Source organism: Haemorhous mexicanus, chromosome Z (assembly GCF_027477595.1).
Source record: "Haemorhous mexicanus isolate bHaeMex1 chromosome Z, bHaeMex1.pri, whole genome shotgun sequence".
NCBI lineage: Eukaryota > Metazoa > Chordata > Aves > Passeriformes > Fringillidae > Haemorhous > Haemorhous mexicanus.
In genome coordinates this window covers 82,578,932-82,596,533 of record NC_082381.1, presented here as the reverse complement: position 1 = coordinate 82,596,533, position 17,602 = coordinate 82,578,932, and the positions used below count along the sequence as shown (strand labels likewise).

At 42.8% G+C, this 17,602-nt stretch overlaps 1 protein-coding gene across 15 annotated transcripts in view; it reads left to right on the top strand.

The window, feature by feature from the left end:
- Positions 1 to 17,602, top strand: part of CELF4 (CUGBP Elav-like family member 4) — a 696,270-nt gene that overhangs the window by 590,099 nt on the left and 88,569 nt on the right. For 9 of the 15 annotated variants that reach the window (XM_059873976.1, XM_059873971.1, XM_059873973.1 and 6 more), the window contains 2 exons: positions 1,294 to 1,422; positions 6,112 to 6,191. In XM_059873976.1, coding sequence (XP_059729959.1) covers positions 1,294 to 1,422; positions 6,112 to 6,191 — 209 coding nt within the window. The remainder of the gene's footprint in view (positions 1 to 1,293; positions 1,423 to 6,111; positions 6,192 to 17,602) is intronic. The other 6 variants (XM_059873977.1, XM_059873972.1, XM_059873975.1 and 3 more) reach the window with 1 other exon arrangement.

The window sequence follows — 17,602 nt, the reverse complement described above, 5'->3', positions numbered from 1 at the left end:
CATCTGCTCTGTAACATGCTCTGAAAAAACCCTCTTGGTTAACACATTTACATAGTGTTTAATGAATCATAAATAAGACATTTATGAATCATGTGCAAATGGCCTGTTTACATACACAAAGTAAACAATGTAAATTTCCTTTTTTTTCTGGTGTAATGGTAGCAGTCTTTGAACAGGAACCTGATCGAGAGGCATCACTCAGCCCCCTCTGAGATCTTTCTGACAATCTTTTTCTTTTCACCAATATTTTCTGGAAGTGTCCCATGAAGATTCCCCAAAATTGGTTTTAAGTCCAAGCATAAATCATAGAATCATTTGGGTTGGGAGGGACCCTGAAGATCATCCAGTTCCAGTTCCTGCTCTGGGCTGACTCCAGCAGGTCCCTGTCCCTCCTGTGCTGGGAGCCCAGAGCTGGATGCAGTGCTCCAGGTGGGTCTCAGCAGAGCAGAGCAGAGGGGCAGAATCCCCTCCCTGCCCTGCTGCCCACGGGGCTCTGGATGCAGCTCAGGACACGTTTGGTCCTGTGACTGCACAGTGCTGGGTCACACTGAGCATCCTTGTTCAAAATACAATTATCCACCAGCAGAAAACGTCCTGCTTTGGCATGAAATACCACCTGCCTGAGCTATCTCAGATATATCATATAAGCTAACGTTACATTTCAAAAAACAATTTAAGTTTCAAAAACTTTGGGCTTATTTCAAATGAACTTTATAAATATATTAAAAATCTCATCCAAGCTCGTAGATACAGATCTCTGAGTGGGCATGAATGACAAATCTCCAGTTTACAGGCTGTGACTTCCGTTATATCCTGATTTTAAAAAGCTTATGTTAAACATTTTTTTCCTGCAACTTATTTAGTATTGCGAGGGTTACTAACTTATGTTATTTTTCATTTGGACTTGGTTCCAATATACTATATTTATCACATTCCTCTTGGATTGCAGTCTGAGCAATGTTGTCATTTCAGTTACTGCAAACTGACTGCAAAAATTGATCAGGAGAAGCTGATTTGGAAGACTTTGGTGCCTAGATTTTAAGAGGCAGATAAAGGCAAATCATTTTTGTTCATTGTTTGGTGGTTTGGTTTTTCCAAAATTTGCTGGATTATTTCACTCCTGTGAAGTCAGAGGCTGTAAAGTTTTTTTTGAGCCAGCCACCTGAAAAGACTAGCAGCTTCTGAGATGTGTCACCTCGGTGAAGTCACCGTTTGTGTTGCATGTGATACTGAGCCATCTTGGCTTTCACATCCCTCCTGAAATATGGTAAGCATCTCTTTATTTTGTTCCAGAAGACAGAAAACTCTTTGTGGGCATGCTCAATAAGCAGCAGTCGGAAGACGATGTGCGCAGGCTATTCGAGGCGTTTGGCAACATCGAGGAGTGCACAATCCTTCGGGGACCCGATGGCAACAGCAAAGGTAAGGGATGCCTTGTGCTGAGCTAGACCCTTTTCTTCATGTATATATCATTTTCTGGTGTGATAAAAGAATCATGCAGTCCCCAGAACAACACCTCTTATTTAGGAGGGGGCACATTTTTACTCTGCTGGTCACTCTCTCTTGTGTGTCAGAGGAAAAAGCTGATCACGTTGTAAAACACTCATCTCCAGTGGGCTATGGGTCATCACTTGCAAACTGATGCCTCCCCTTTGAACAGAGCCTTTACATCCACTCAAGATGTGCTCTCCCCACCCCATTGAACAGCATGAATCTTTCTTTAAAAAAAGCCAATATTGGTACTTTACATGTTGGCTTAGCGGCTCCATCATCCCTCTGTTTGTCTCTCATCCATCAGCCCCAGGTCTTTCCCTTCTTCACCTGCTCTTTGCATGGACTCATACCAGTTACTGCAGCTGCAAGCGTACAGGTGCCAGTTTAAATGTTACACTCACTACACATTTACTGTTGGAATCATGCAAATACCTCATTGCAAAACTAGGTGCCTTTCCTTCTTTCTGCCAATTTTTTTACCTGGATAGCACAAAAGATCTTCTGCTACAGTCCAGGCATGAGAGTGAGCCTTCTTTCTTGTGCAGGAAGGTCATCTTTTTCCCCAAAAGTCTCTAGACAAAGTAACTTCAATCTGAATAGGAAACCCTCTCCTCCTGGCAGTTAATGTGTCTATTAAATATTGATCTGCAAATAATATAGCATAAACTGTGTTGGCATGTGCAACACCAGAGAAGAGGCCAGTCCTGCCAACACAGTTCTTATTTCACTGGATATTTTGACAAATGACAACATCAACCAGCACATTTTTGCAACAGCGAAGCAAAAAAATCCAAATGGCAGTGATGCACTGGAAAAAGATATTGTTATTCTATAAAATCAGTGGTGGCCACAAAAATTACTTTACACCAGCCTCATAGCTGTTCAACACACATCAGCACAGATCAGCCTTCTTGATATAAATAGCTGAAAATAAGCTCTGGGCACCTTTTTTCAGCTTTGGGGTTACTTCATTTCCACCACACCCAAAGATGGGGGCTGGATGTCCTAAAGAAGCTCCAACCATCATAACAGCGGACAGTTAAGCATGTCATTCACCAAACAAATCAGTAAATTGAGAAAAAGAAAAAAAAATGCCTGGCTGCTTCCACCTGGAATGAAATCTAATGACAAAGGAGCTAAACAGAGTAATAATAAAGGCAATAAAGTCTGAGTTCTCTAAGAAACAAATTCCAGAGGACATCCAACCCACAGACTTGTCTTCATACTTGCTCTATCTTTTTTTTCTTTTCCTTCTAAAACAATTTCATTAGAAGACAGAATCTGAGTGGCAGCTCCATATTGCTAACCAGTTTAATTATTAGTGCTAGCAGACTGCAGTCTCAGGCTGACGTTTCACTGAGCTGCTCAGGATCAATACTGAGCCTTGACAGAGTTAATATTACCAGCTTCCATTTGCTGGTGCTATTTACTGAGAATGTGAAGCTCCTAATTTACACACACACGGTTTCGTGCATGCACACATGCACACAGAGCAGTCAATCCAATGGAAAACTTAAGGCTAGTGCCCTTATCTTAGGAGACAGTCAGGCAAGCCACAACTCCCACAAAGTTATTCCCAGTCTGTAATGTTTTCCATCTGCTAGAAACCAATATGTGACACACATTGCTTGTGAGCTACTTATTTTGAGTAAAACCCATAAGGTTTAAATTCTACGTAAGTTGAGATTTAAGCAGATTGTCTAAATTCCTGATAGCAGTCAGATCTCATGCACTTAGATCTCATCCTGCCCAGCCCCACCAGGTATCCCTGTGCTAAGCCTCTACACCCTTCAGGTAGCTCAGTGCAAGCACTGCTCTTAGAAGCTGGGCAGCAGCTCCCCAGTTTAATCCCATCACAGTCCAGGCATAGCCAAAAACCTGCCTAAGCCTTTCCTGAAGCCGTGGATGCTCTCCTGAGCCATGGGCCATGGCCTTCAGAGTCTGCAGAAATATCTCCTGAATGAGTTGCTGTGCTAGGAACAGTGGCTGGAGCAAGTAACCAAGTGGCAGAAGAGCTGAGACTGAGGAATTTCTCACCCTGAGGGGAAGGCAGCACCTGTGTTCCCTGGGAGAGGATGGAGTGCTTCTGCACCACTCCAGGTAAAGCTCACCAGAGTCCATGCAGGAGTACAGGAGTTCTCAGATGAGGGACCTGAAGTGGATCCAGAAGGACCCACAGAGTCTTCATTGCTGCTGCTCTCTGTGCAGCTATTCTTTTTCCCATTCAGCAGTCTGCCTCAATAACTCAAAAAGTAAAAACTTCCAACAGCACCCTCCACAAGAAGAGCCTTACCCTGTGCAATTACAATCCTAGGGCCTGATTCTGCAGTCTCCTCCAAGCCGACAAAACAATCAGGGCAGCCCTTCCAGCCCTAGTCTGGAAGCAAAGGAACAAGAAAACCTTGAGCACATGTATCACCCTGTTCAGCAGAGGTTATATCTGTGTGTGTGTCAAAACCCCTTCACATTCCAGAGCTGCTCCTGTCAAAAGGACACCATTGTTCTGAGAAGAGTGACATGACTCACATCCTCAGCTCCCGCGCTCCTGGAGGCAGTTCTGGTGACAATGGGAAGGCAGATTATGTGCACTTCTGGTGGTGTGTACAGAAGCCATCTGATTGAGTGCACAAACAAAAAGGACAAAATGTTGGGATCTGTGCTATTGCCTTGCCATTTACACCAGTAAAAGCTGAGTTTTCACTCGTCCTGCTACCTCAAAACCTACTGGAAGCAGTTAATAGAAAGCAGTAGGAGGGATCCCATTAGCATCCTGAGCATTAAACAAGATAAATGCCTGCTACTCCCTTTATTCCCACCTTTATCCAGCTCCACTGATCCATCAGGACCCTCAGCACAGGGGTGAATTTCACCTGACAAGAGTGAAGCCTTCAACATGACAGCAGCACCACAGCCAAAAATCCTGCTCTAAATTAAATTGGTGACTGGAACAGGAAAGCTTTTGTATATTTGCTAATCAGCATCTTCTTTTTAGAGGCAGAAAGTACAAAAGAATCTCTGCAAATAATTAAACACCCTAATTCTGGATTATCTCTGATTAATGAAGAGGAAGACGCAGTATCTCAGGAGCCTGGGAAAGCTGGGCTGGGATTATGTCATAATTGATCCCTATTGTTTCCAGCTAAAGTTTATCTATCTCATTTTCTCATGATTGTCTCTTCTCAGCTCCTTATAAATTAGATCCAACTATTAGCAATAATCATTGGGCCTTTCCTGAAATACAGCCTGAGCACAGTGCTGAGAGGGTGACGCAAAGTGAACAGCCCTCAAAGTGAACTGTAAGATATTTTATATGTGTATATTATTTTTAGAGCAGGCTATCACTACTTTCTTCAATCTCACTTCTATCAGCCTGCAGTGATGATTTTAGGGACCTATGGGGTTCATTCTTCTGCTTTGCATCTCTTCTACTTTCATCCTGCACTGCAGGGATCCAAAAGGGTGTGAAGACTTTCTAAACTTGCTGCAAAGGGGCTGAAGGAGAGCCATCCCACTGTCAGGACTGGCATCCTGTGCCCTGCAATCTGCACCCCTTCAGGGAAACCAAGAGGGCTTTGCAAATTGATTAAAAGCTCAAAAGTCGTTGGTAGCAATAGAAGGGGATGGAAGCCAAAACTTCTCAGATCTCTCCCAATCTGTTCCAGAAACTGCCTTAGCATATGGAAATTACCCTTCCCATCTCTGAGTCAGTTTGCTTGTAGTTGGGAGTGTTGGCAATACTTTCCCCCACCCTAGAAGTGCATGTAACCCTTTGAAGTGTTGATCATTTTTGCACTCCAGCACACACCCATAAATGCACCTTTCTCCCCTAAAACCTTACGTAAGAGTTCGGTGTGAGATTCCCCACACAGCAATACAGGCCAGAGAAACACTGCCCACATTTCTCTAATGTCCAGAAGAGAACACCTACACAGGCACAGACTTTGCAGCTATGAAAAACTAAGATTCAAGGCAGGATGGTAATCAACACATGGGTACCTCTCCCACCCCTGCTACTTCACCAGAAGGTGTCTCATGCTTTGCCAGACCTAAGTGGCTTGGAGCCAAGACAAGCTCTGGGCAGTCTGTCACAGAGCTCTACCAAGCAGTGAAATCATAAGGTACCTTGTGGGTTTGGAGTGACTTGGATACCTTCTGTACATTTGTCCTGTGGTTGCTTGTGTCAAGAATTTGCAGCTTTCCAGTAACTTGCACATGCTTCCATGCTGTTTCTCACAACCACTGAGGGAGGAACGCTCATCATTAGGTCTAATATAAACAAAAGAAATAGCTTTTTCTCTCAATAAATTGTAAAACTGTGCAAGATTCTGCCATGAAAAGCTGTGGATGTCAAAACATGACTGGATTCAAGACATTCTTGCTAAGTTTGTGTCTGTCAGTACTTACTACAAGTAACGTGGGAATTCTGGAAGCAGCTTAGCCTTAAGAGGTCCCCAGGCTGCTGATGTCTGGACTCTGGAAAAGAACCAGGACACTTTTTTTTTTTGTTATACCTTCTTCACAGCCATATTGGTCAGTTCTGAGGACAGGATACTTAGCTAGATGAAATTTCACGGTACCCATGCAAACTTTCTTACGCTCTTCTTTTTCCTCTTCCAGGGTGTGCATTTGTGAAATACTCTTCACATGCAGAGGCCCAGGCTGCCATCAATGCCTTGCATGGCAGCCAGACAATGCCGGTGAGTAGCTCTGTAACACAGGCAAGTGACAAGTGGGCCAGCCTGGCTGCCCTGTGGCCTGATTCAGGAGGAGAAATTATTTATCTATACTCTGCAGCTCATCATCCAGGAAGGCCCAGGGCCTTGGGTGTGCTTAACTCATCAGAGGAAAGTCTGGATGGCTCTGTCATTCCTCACAGGCACAGAACCCCAATGGCTGCTGTGTTCTGTCACCAGCAGTTTTGATGGCCTGAAAAAAAGACATATGGTTCACATATGACAAAAAGTTTGGGTCAGACTTGCCATGGGCACAACCTTTCAATTTTCAGAGAGATGAATCAGGTAAAAACTGGTGTCTAAGGTTTTTTTTCATTCTCCCTCCTCTGAGAGTCCCTGTCTCTAGGCAAAGGATAAAGAACTTTTTGCCAGCTCTCAGGAGAGAGAAGCATGTTCACATCACAGTATTTGGGGCTAGAGACAAATCACAGCAGTGATGGGTGCCTGTCTCTGTTACCACAAAAGTACCAACCTAGGCATAAGTCTGGTCTCCTACACCTGCCCCTTGAAAGGTGTCAGACCTTGGTGTCAGACCAATTACTGGATCTTCCAGGAAATATCTGAGGGCTCAGTGCACTTGCACAAATTTCTAGTCATATGGGGTTTCAGGACTGATTGTTCTATCAAATAGAAATGGGGTTGTATTTCTATGCATATTCTATAGATATTTGTGCACCACCATCAGACAGAGAAGGATATAAGGCATTTCACTGTCAGTAGGAGATGAAAATCTGGTACAAGTTGTTTTGGTTTATTATAATAGTGTATTATTTTTATTACTAATTATTCACAGTGTAAATCATAGAAGCCTAAGAAGCATGTTGACAACTTGGAAAGGATACAAGAAAGCTCAATTAAAAATATTTGAGAGTGTAAAATCTCCCTTTCAGTAAGAGACTCTAATGTAAATTCATGAATTTATCCAAATAAGTTTAAAGTGGGCCTGACAGATTTTCTCTAGATCTTTGCAGGGATGAAAAAGGAAAATTCTTTACAAGCAAAAAGATTTCTAAAACTAGCAAACTATCAAGATCTCATTTTTTGGAGCCCCATCTTAGACAAATCAGTTTAAAAATGGTACATGTTTACCAGTGATGGTACCAAAAAAAGTCTCCTCAAATATGGGGTCTCCATTTTTTGAAGTACTTAAATACTTTTAAGAGTCTCTTCCTAAAAGGCTCCTCCTAAAAAAAAAAAAAAAACAAAGCAGACGTTGGCAGACGTTGGGCTTGATGCTGACATCCCATACTGACATATTGTGGACATCTTTCCTGAGACAGGTTAAAGAGGTACTTGTAGTGACTTTCTTTCAAACTTTGACCCAAAGTGATAGAGTCTATAAGCTGATATCAAGAATTTCAATTCAGTAGGGTGTGGTACAACAAAAAGGTTTAGTAAAAAGTCAGTCCTCATCCCAAAAACCCTGCAAATTCCTGTGACAAAGGCAAGCAGAAGACATGAAAAAAACAGACAAAACCCAAGGAGAGTTAAAGATTTGTATAAATATAGTATACCCAAAATATCATTATTCCTCCCCAGGCCTTTCCCTTCCTACTTTCAGAACACTTTGGATTAGAAAAACATACTCATCTCACAGCCATCTGGAAACAACTTATGACTCCATCCTGGTGGTATCACCTGAGCTTAGGATATAAAAAACACCTGAGAATTTGGCCACTTCATGGATCAATTTTATGGGACCATTTGTCCTCTTGACTTATCTGACTCAAACACCTGTTTTGGAAACATTCTTTAATAACCAGAGCTGGGCATCTGAAAAAGCAACACAATTTATCCTTTACTAGATGGCCATCCCAGACTCAGAATCAAGTTTCCACAGCTTCACAAGTTTCCATGGACTGGCTGAACCTCACAGTACATACTCAGAGGTCACAGAAAAAGCAAGGAGGAATTAATTTCATTATAAGATAAGTTACATGGCATTTCCTTGTGTCTCCCATGAGCTACAAGCAGCCACAACAATGCCACCATATCTTTGCAGACCTGTGAGGACCGGCAGAGTGACCCACACTCAGTGAAGACATGGAGCACAACAGGTTTTTCCCCACAGTGGCTCAAAATTTCTGAGGCTCTTTGAAGGAGTTAGGCCAAATCCTGCCAGGATCTCAGTGCCCATTCTTGTTTTCATGGTACTTCGGGGCCTGCAGCATCACTCAGGACTTACTTGGATGTTCACAGGGAAATGCAGCCACCTCGTGGTGAGATGCAGACGCAGCCCATCATGCTTGGGAAGGAGGGGGGCATTTCTGCCATCTTCCTTCAGCCCCCTTCCATTCCTCTCTCCACCAGGACTGACCTCATTTGCCCAGCTGCGATGCCAGCTCAACATTGTTCCTGTGGCTCAGCCAATTTCAGCATCTCCTGGTTTGTCCTCGTGTACCACCAGCAGGGCATCCATCATCATTCCTGTCAGGTCTCGGGCCGTTCGTTCCTGCAGCAGACTCCTGTTTCTCCACAGCTGTCAGGATTATTGCTCTACTGTGACTTCCAGTTCACACAACATATGTTGCCTAATAGTTTCAAAAGGCAACTTTCTTTTATGAAAGTTCCCTTCTTTTTTTCTTTTTTTTTTTTTTAATTAACCTTACCTTGGACAAGTGCCTGACCATCAGCCTTTACAAACCAATTTCTCTATGCAAGGCACTTGTTTCTCCTAAGGGTCCACCAAGTCTAAATCTTTCCAATTTTTACACAATCAATTTCTTTTAGAAATGAGCTACCCAAAATCCCCTACTTTTGAGCAGGCACCAAGTTCCTTTTATACCTACCTGTCAAGAGAGTTTCCTTTTTGTCTTTTTAGATCATATTTTCTATTAGTTCATCAACTTTATGAGACTGTTTTACTGGATTTCTGTATCATCCTTTATAAGAGTTCATAATCTTCAAGTACTTTTGCTTGCATTTATAATATATTTACAGTAATTATATGTCCTGTACTTTTAATTTTGATTACTCTATCCCTCCTGTCTCTGTTTCCAATCCATATGGGGACACAAGCAGGTCCCTTCCTATCATTCTCTTCTCTTCCTATTCCAAGTCTTGTCCCTAACAGCCTTTTCCACCAACACAAGTTCAGCTGCTATTGCTGTAGTGACAGCTTGCAGAACTAATTTCTCTGCTTCAGGACTGACTCCTGTCCAACCCAAAATCTTGGTCTGTCTTTCCATCTCCTGGTGGACGTTTAGCTGTCAGAACAAGCTCAACATGTATAAAACTGAGCTCTTGAACTTTTCCACCCAAAACCTGTCTTTTCTATCATCTACCTTCGTTCTCAATCACTGTGGACAATATTATCATTCTACCTGTCAGTCATGCTCTTCCTAGGCATCATCCTCAGCTTGGTTTTCTCCTTCTCCCTGTGTCTTCATATCTGGACAACAGCCAAATTGCAGAGGAGTCATTCTGCAGAACACATCTTACTAATCTAAGAAATGGCCTTGTCCATCCACGCGCACAGAACAAACTCTTCCCAAAACTTCATTGAACTATCACAAAATGGCTTGGATTTGGAAAGGGAACCTTAAAGATCATCTATATGTCCATTAGCAGGAGTAGAGACACTTCCAACTGCACCAGGTTGGTCAAGGCCTTATCCAAGCAGGCCTTGGTCACTACCAGGGATGGAGAACCCACAGCTTCTCTGGGCAGCAGGCTCCACTGCCTCACCACCCTCACAGTAACAATTCTTTTCCTAACAGCTGACCTAAGCCTGCCCTCTTTCAGTCTGAAGCTATTGCCCTTCCTCCTTGTCACTCCAGACCCTTGTCAAAAGCCCCTCTTCAGCTGTCTTGTAGCCCTTTAGGCACAGGAAGGTGCTATAAAGTCTCCTTGGAGCTTTCTCTTCTCCATCCTGAACAACACCAACTCTCTCAGCCTGTCTTGGTGCCCCAGCCCTCTGAGCAGCTTTGTGGTCTCCTCTGGACTCGATCCAACAGGTCCATGTCCTTCTTATGTTTGGGACCCCAGAGCAGGATGCAGCACTGCAGGAGGGATCTCAAGAGAGTGGAGCAGAGGGCAGAATCACACACATTTCAGTCACAGCAGCTATCCTACCCAGAAGCTACACAGGGTTAAAAAACAGAGTAGTTTTGCACCCTTTTTACCATCTTGCCCACTGTGGCAACTCGGAATTTCTTTGATTATAGATTCATTCCTGGAAGGGGTGGAACGGCAGTGTTACTGTGTACATTTCCTGCACAGGGGTGAGAAGAAGCGAAGAGTGTGATGTGCTTGGCTTATCTTTAACAGTCAGAAAGTTTGTGACCTATACTAAATATCTTCTAGGATTCCTGCAGAAAGGAGAGAGAGACATTTCCAGAGATTTGTGCATTCTTCACCTTTTCTGTGCTAGGATGGGCAATATCCCCTTCTGGGCATGCCTGTCCCATTATAATGGATAACTCAATAATAGACTTAGACTGAATACCTGAGGTGGGACTCATGTAACCTAATTTAAGACTTCCAAAAGTTAAGAAACTCATGTCTGAGGTTGTCAGCTAAGTTTGTCATCTAAGTTTCTCTTATAATCAATAGAGGTAAATAGATACCTCTGGAGAAATTTTATTTTACAGAAATAGATTTTGAAATCTGTCAAACTAATAGGCAAGCCCAAATAGAAGTGTGCTTTTTAGCTAATTTTAGGCATCAATTTGCTATGGTACTCCAGCTCCAAAATAGTGGTTCTTCATCCAAAGTGCAACTTAGAATGAAAAAAGGACCAGAATGCAAAAAAGGACCAGTGCTTAAAAACTAAAGATTAAGCCAGTGCAGCTTAAAGTGAACACTTCACATTCAATGCGGGGAGACCTGAAAACTGTCCTGGATGTTTGTTGCCCAGATAAAGCAATTTGGGATTCAGAAACCAGGCATCCTGCAGCAGTTTCCTGACTCCTGTTCCATTAGAGTGCTGAGAACTTGCTTAACACACTAATTGTCAGCACAATCTTCAGTCTGAATCTTTCTTTAATTAATGCTGTTTAAGGCCATCAAGGCCTCAAACTTCTTGTGGCTTCTCCGGCCATACAGACCAAATCCTCTCTTTGTTTTACTACAGAAGCCTGCAGCAGCTTGGTCAAATCACAGCCTTTCCTCTGCATCCAGGCAATAGCATTCCAAGTCTAGCTACGTCTGGCTGAACCTTTTCCATGAAAATTACTTTTCAGATGGAATCCTTGGTTTTGTGAAAAGGGAGAATGTGAGATTTGGATACAAGCACTGAACAGACGTCTGCCTTTCAGAGAAAGATTCAGTTTAGCTGAACTTTGAAAAAACACTCGTGTTGCAATGCACAACTTCGTTAACTTGGAGGCTTTCATTTAAATATTTTTCTGTGCAGCTCTTATCAACACAAATGACAAAACCAAATTCAAATCTCTGTCCAGCAACCACCGATATCAAATTATGCAATTATTGCTCAGTGTTGTTAGATGACATGTAGGTTAGATCTCTTGGTACTTTTGTAAAGTACTTGTTGTACAAAGAAAATATGAATGGCATAATACCCTGAATGAGGTTGATTTTGGGTGTATGTCCATCATGTTCTTTGGAAGTCCATCCACAGTAGAAAAATTCCCAGCCAAACATGGGTAACAGTCAGGTGAAAAAAATTGTCTTCTTTACTTAGACAATGTACTGTCCCCCCCTTCATACCATAAGAGGGTTTTTTTCCATTATTTAAGCTAAAGGAATTTGTCACCTCTTTGGCTTATCAGGTAAAAGTGACTTAGATATGAGAGTATCAAAAACTGTCCCAAGGATCATAGAATCACAGAATGATTTGGGTAGGAAGGGACCCTGGAGATCATCTAGTTCCAGCACCCTGGCATGGGCAGGGATGCCAGGCACTAAACCAGAGCTTGCAAGTGGCTTTGTCCAGTGCAGTGGCCTCTTTCAAACAAATGGCAAATGGGGCCCTGGTTCTCATCTTCCTGGCTTTGGATGCTCAGGCACTCCACCAAGGAAACCACCTCCAGCTCACACTAATGACTGCTGCTGTTATTGCTGTGCAGCTATGACCTTGCAGAGCTCTGTGAGGCTGCCTTCAGACACAGCCCCACTGTGGGAACCGGCTGAACAGCTGTGCTCACCCCCCACCAACACAGCAGAGGAATAGTTAGGTGAATTTGGGGTGGAGGGGAAAGCAGTGCAGAGTCTGCAGAAGGAGCTCAGCGAGGGTGGAGAAAAGGAGGAAAATGGGCCTTTGTGGGCACGATGAAGCTGCAGCCCGGGTGCTGTGCTCACAAGTGGTGGGGAAGCAGATTTTGCAGGAGCAGGCTGCACCAAAGCACTGAATCGGCAAGAACTCCCTGGGAGGAGCAGCCTGGTGGCTCCGGTGAGTGGGGGGCCACAATGCCGTAGATCAGCTGAGGTATTTTTAACAATTATTTTGATATAAACAGCTCTGAACTTGAGGAGCTCCATGTAAATGGGAAGCAGTGGGGCTTGTAATTAGATTTGTGTACACTTTCATAAATTGCTGGAAAACATCAAAGCCGTGATAGAAGGCTGTGGTGCACTTTATTTCCTTCTTCTGTTCTTCTGTTAATTGAATGGTTGATGTGTGGATAGGAAGCGTTGGCTTCGCAGAGTACTATTTACAGACCCGCTGACAGCTGCACTGTGAAAATTAACAGGAACAGAGCAGCCTCTGTCACAGCTCTTCCCATGAGGGACTTGCTTCAAATTAGATCATTTCTTTCATAGGAGAAACTTTCCTCATCGCTCCTCCCTTCTTCGCAAATACGCACTCACATCCAGCTGCACACTCCCTTCTTCCCTCAGGCTCATGGCAGCCTTTAGTGCTCAGAAGGGTTTGTCACTTCCACAAAGCTGGGGTAGTTAGGCTGCTGTTTAAAAGCTGTGGTGCATTCCATTGCCAGCAAGACTCATTCTTCAGGAAGTCATCCAAATCCGTGAGCCAGGTGCATGGAGCCACATCTTTTTGTTTGCAGGTCTCTCATTAACTAGAACATTCTTTTCATCCTCCCAGAAACTCTGGTAGACATCGTCTCGGACTACTGCTGTTGGAAATGTGGTTACTGTGGTTCCTAGAGAAAATTGCTGTGTGCTAAACATCATAAAAACCTCTGACAGGACAGCTCCTACACTCAGCAGTTTGCCAACTAAAGGCCAGGGTTAACCTGGCTGGATGAATTACTTTGAAGTGTCAGTCAAAGTATAAAACTTCAAGGTCATCTACACTTTTGTTACAGTTAATGTAGAGGGTCTGGGACCTGAGAGAGACTGTCTTGAGTAGCTGAGGGTTTACAATTGATGCCCAAAATGCCTGAAATTACATAATCTGAATGTCTTCTAACAGACAAGACACAACAGAGAGGCAAAAGAAAAAATAATACAATGTATGGTTGTGAACAAGTCTTTTACATAATTGATCTATATGTTTAGCCTGTTCTTAACCAAGTGACAGCAGTTCTTGTTCCTGGTTCCAGTAGAGAAGTAATAACCAGTGAACACCTGAGAATCTAAATCTTAATATTTATTGATATCTGCGAAATACAGAATTAAGACTATCAAAGTTGAAGACTTTAGTTCACCCTCTCACTTACTGAAAATGTCTTCAAGACATCCCAGTAACATAAACAGAACCATAGTACAAACAGATAACATTTAAACAGACCACATCAGAATATTAATTAACCAACAAAATTTACTTTTATTGAGATTCCAGCATGGGATCAAGTTCTCAGTTAGTAAAAGCCACACCATGAGAGTCAGTAGAGCCAGAGTCACTGAGCCCCTCAGGCTGTGAGGGTAAATAGAATCACAGGATCACAGAATCATCAAAGCTGGAAGAGATCTGTAAGTCCAACTATCAACCCAGCACCACCTTTCTAACTCCTAAACCACATCACTCAGATTCAGATGCCTCTTAAAACACCTCCAGGGATGATGACTCCACCAGGGCGATGTATTCCAAAGCCTGACAACCCTAACAGTGATTTTTTTCTAATATCTAGTCAGGCTGTCTCCTGTCTCAGCTTAAGGCCATTTCCTCTGACCTTCCACTGCAGCCACAGTAGGAAAGACCAGTCCCCACCTCTCTATAGCTTCCTTTTAGGTAGACATAGAGAGCCATAAATTCTCCCCTTGAGCTCCTCTTCTTGAAACTAAAATAGGAAATGGAAAATCCATTAGACTTTCCTTTTACATGATCACAGAAACATAAAGAGGAGATTCTCAGAGGTAATCCAGGCTGAAAGTTGATGCAGCTCCAGCATCTAAGTGTCCTTCATGACTCATACCTGAGTTTGGCTGAAAGTTAATTGCCCAAAGTGAAAAAGCCTAGCGCAGAGTGAGGTACCATCACCGACAGTCCACCTGTCCAAAGTAATGCAGAAGGCTGAGGCCTGGTTTTACAGTATTGATATTAGAAAAACTGATGGGTGAAAATTGAGATGTCAACTCTGACCCTGTTTTTCTCTTTTCTGTTGGTCTTGAACTCTCTAAAGAACACACATTCCTTGCAATGTCCTTGTACAACACAGAGGCTGTCTTGTTTAACTCAGGGCAAAGCACAGCACATCTATTCCCCATATCAAAAAATAGTAATAACTTAGAAACCCATTAATAAGTCACCAGCAGCAGGCCTGGCCCTCTTTCCAGTAATGAATGATTTTTTGAATATGCCATTTAAATGCCATTTATAAAGGTGTGTGTTGTCCTTTAGGATGAAAAAAGCAGAGGACATGTAATACCTACATGTGAGTTTGCAGTCATTTCTACCACCAAAGTCCAGAGACTCTTGATAGCTCACCTTAGCTTTTCATGGAGCAGTGGGCCCTGGATGGAGGGGGAATAAAGCTCACAGATGCCATCCCAGCACCACCATCAAAACTGCTCATTCTACAAACTTTGGGACAGCAGGTTTCCAGTGTTGCCGTAATTTCCCTTAATTCTTCCTACAAAAAGTAAAATTGTAGGACTGTGTTCCTTGCCTCTCCCATAGTTTCATAAATTAACTAATTAATCATGTTTCTGGGTCCCAGAGCAGAGATCCAGGCAGCCTGGCTGCCTGACACAGGGTGTGAATCATGCTGGTACCAAAGATGACCTTCCCTTGTCTGGTCACATCTCCAAACCCACACAGTCATCCAGCAGGACACTGAAGTGACTAGTGGGACATGAGGGAGATCACTGAACACCTTTCCTGGGCTTCTCTGCTCCCTCTGACCCGCAGCATTCACCACCCCCAAACAGGACACAAGCAATAATCGCTTGTGAGCCACATTACCTCCTTCTGGAAAAAAAAATATTTTATTGGCACCCACTCATCCCTCCACAGGTCCAAGGGGAGCTGCTTATTAAATCAGCAGCTGTAGAGGTGGCCATGGGGAAGCAGGAACAGGGTCATGCCACACCTGGGAATTGCCCAGGTCCTGGTGATAACTGCAGCCCCTGCAATTCTTGCTCCACTCAACTCTTGCCTAATCTGTGTGAGATTAGCACTTGAGGGGCTGAAATAATTCACAGGCAATGACCTTCCTGGGATATCAGAGTCATTGACAAGCCTGCAGCCTGGGAGAAATGAAACAGTCCCTGGCTGCCAAAGGAGATCCTGGCCTAGTGGAGGTAGCTCCACTGGGCATCACCACCTTCCTCTAATAAGGATTAAAGATGTCAGCATTGTCTTTACCTCTTCTGGTTGCTTTGGGGGCATTTCTTTCTTCCTCCTTTTCTCTTCCCGTATCTTTTGATCTAAGCCTCATTTATATCAGTGGGAGCTTCCTACACAGTTAAGTAGGCTCTGGATCAGCATTAAATCACTCTGGATGCTTCTCATTTTTTTCCCTTAAAGTCACTCCTTCCCAGCCTTGCTCAGGTGTGTGCTCAGTACTGGTAGCATGTATTCTTGTGAGGAAAACAGAAAGATCTTAGCAAATGGTAGAATGCAATCCCTGTGCAAAGCATAACATTAGTGATGCAGTTGCTATTATCCAAATTTTGGAAAGTTCAAATTTAATTTTTAGAGGAAAAATATGTCCTCAAAGAATCAAAACAAAGAATCAAAACAATTACTTTCAAATAAGATTCTCAGTTGAAGCCCACACAAAGTCATGAATGTGAAGCATCCTACCAGACACCAATGTTTTTGCCTCATATGTCCACTGGCAAGTGAAATCACATAGAAGAGCATGTTTGACTTCCCATTCCAAAGGTCTGTCTGATGGGTGCTCACAGGAACAGTGGTTGTGAAAGTGGTGTGTTTCAGTCTTAGCGGAGTGGAATGCAGCAAGGGCAGATCCTTCAACATAAACCAACTTCTTATTTCACCAAAGCCCAGGAGAGCTGCACTGAATTTACACCATTTCATTGCTTCAGTTGACCATCTGTTTCTCTGTATTAAAGCATGGGTGACACCTCCCTGAAAGCAGAATATTTTCTCAATTAACTGTGGAATCAGAGAAAAGTTTGGGTTAGGAATAACCCTTAAAGCCCATCTGGTCCAGCCCATGACTGGACAGTACTTGGAGATCTTCACTTTAAACATGCTGTGAACATTCAAATATTTTACTGTCTCAGTTGAGCAGCATGGTTTACACCATGGTAGCCTGGAGTCTTGCAGCATGACAGGGATCTGGGAGGCACAGTCATGTGCAGTCTGCTGGGAATGCAGTGCCATGGAAATGTTCTTTTTTGTTATATGAACAGCTGAAATGTATCTGCCCAGCTTGCCAGCCCTTCCTCAACATCATTTTTTTTTTAACCAAGTCATCATAGGCAGTTCATGTCCTCATCCTGAGGTGCCAAAGAGATGTGGAACTCTTGTGAGCAGAGTCCTGAAGCATCAGGATCTCCATACCTGGTTGAGATTCTACTTTGCTTCGACAATTGTCAATTCATATTATGACCCTGGAATAATTCCACTTCTCTTATTTTCATCCTTTCTTGTTTAACTGAATGGAAAGATCATTCATAGGTCTCTATACTGCAGCTACCAAATATGTTTTTAATAGTAACCCTAATTTATAAAAAATATTAAGCTCTTTTTCTTTTTTCTTTCTTTTAAGCATACTTTATGGGGGAGTATATTTTTAGTTAATACGGAACTAAATATACCTAATCTTTCAAACCATGTTGCTCTTATTGGAAAGGGGAAATATACAACATTTTCTTTTGGATTCTTAATTTTATGTTTTTCTTCAAATAGACAAAAAAAATATATTTACTGCTTTCACAGTCCTAAATATAAGGAAAGAATCTCTAGTGTGTTGGTGTAACAATACCTCCCTCTTCATAATGCATTTAGGGAGGTGAATGGCTTTGTGAGGACTTTTATCATTCATAGACTGAGCTGAAAAATGTTTGAAAAAAGTGCTTGAAGAACTCTGCTTTTA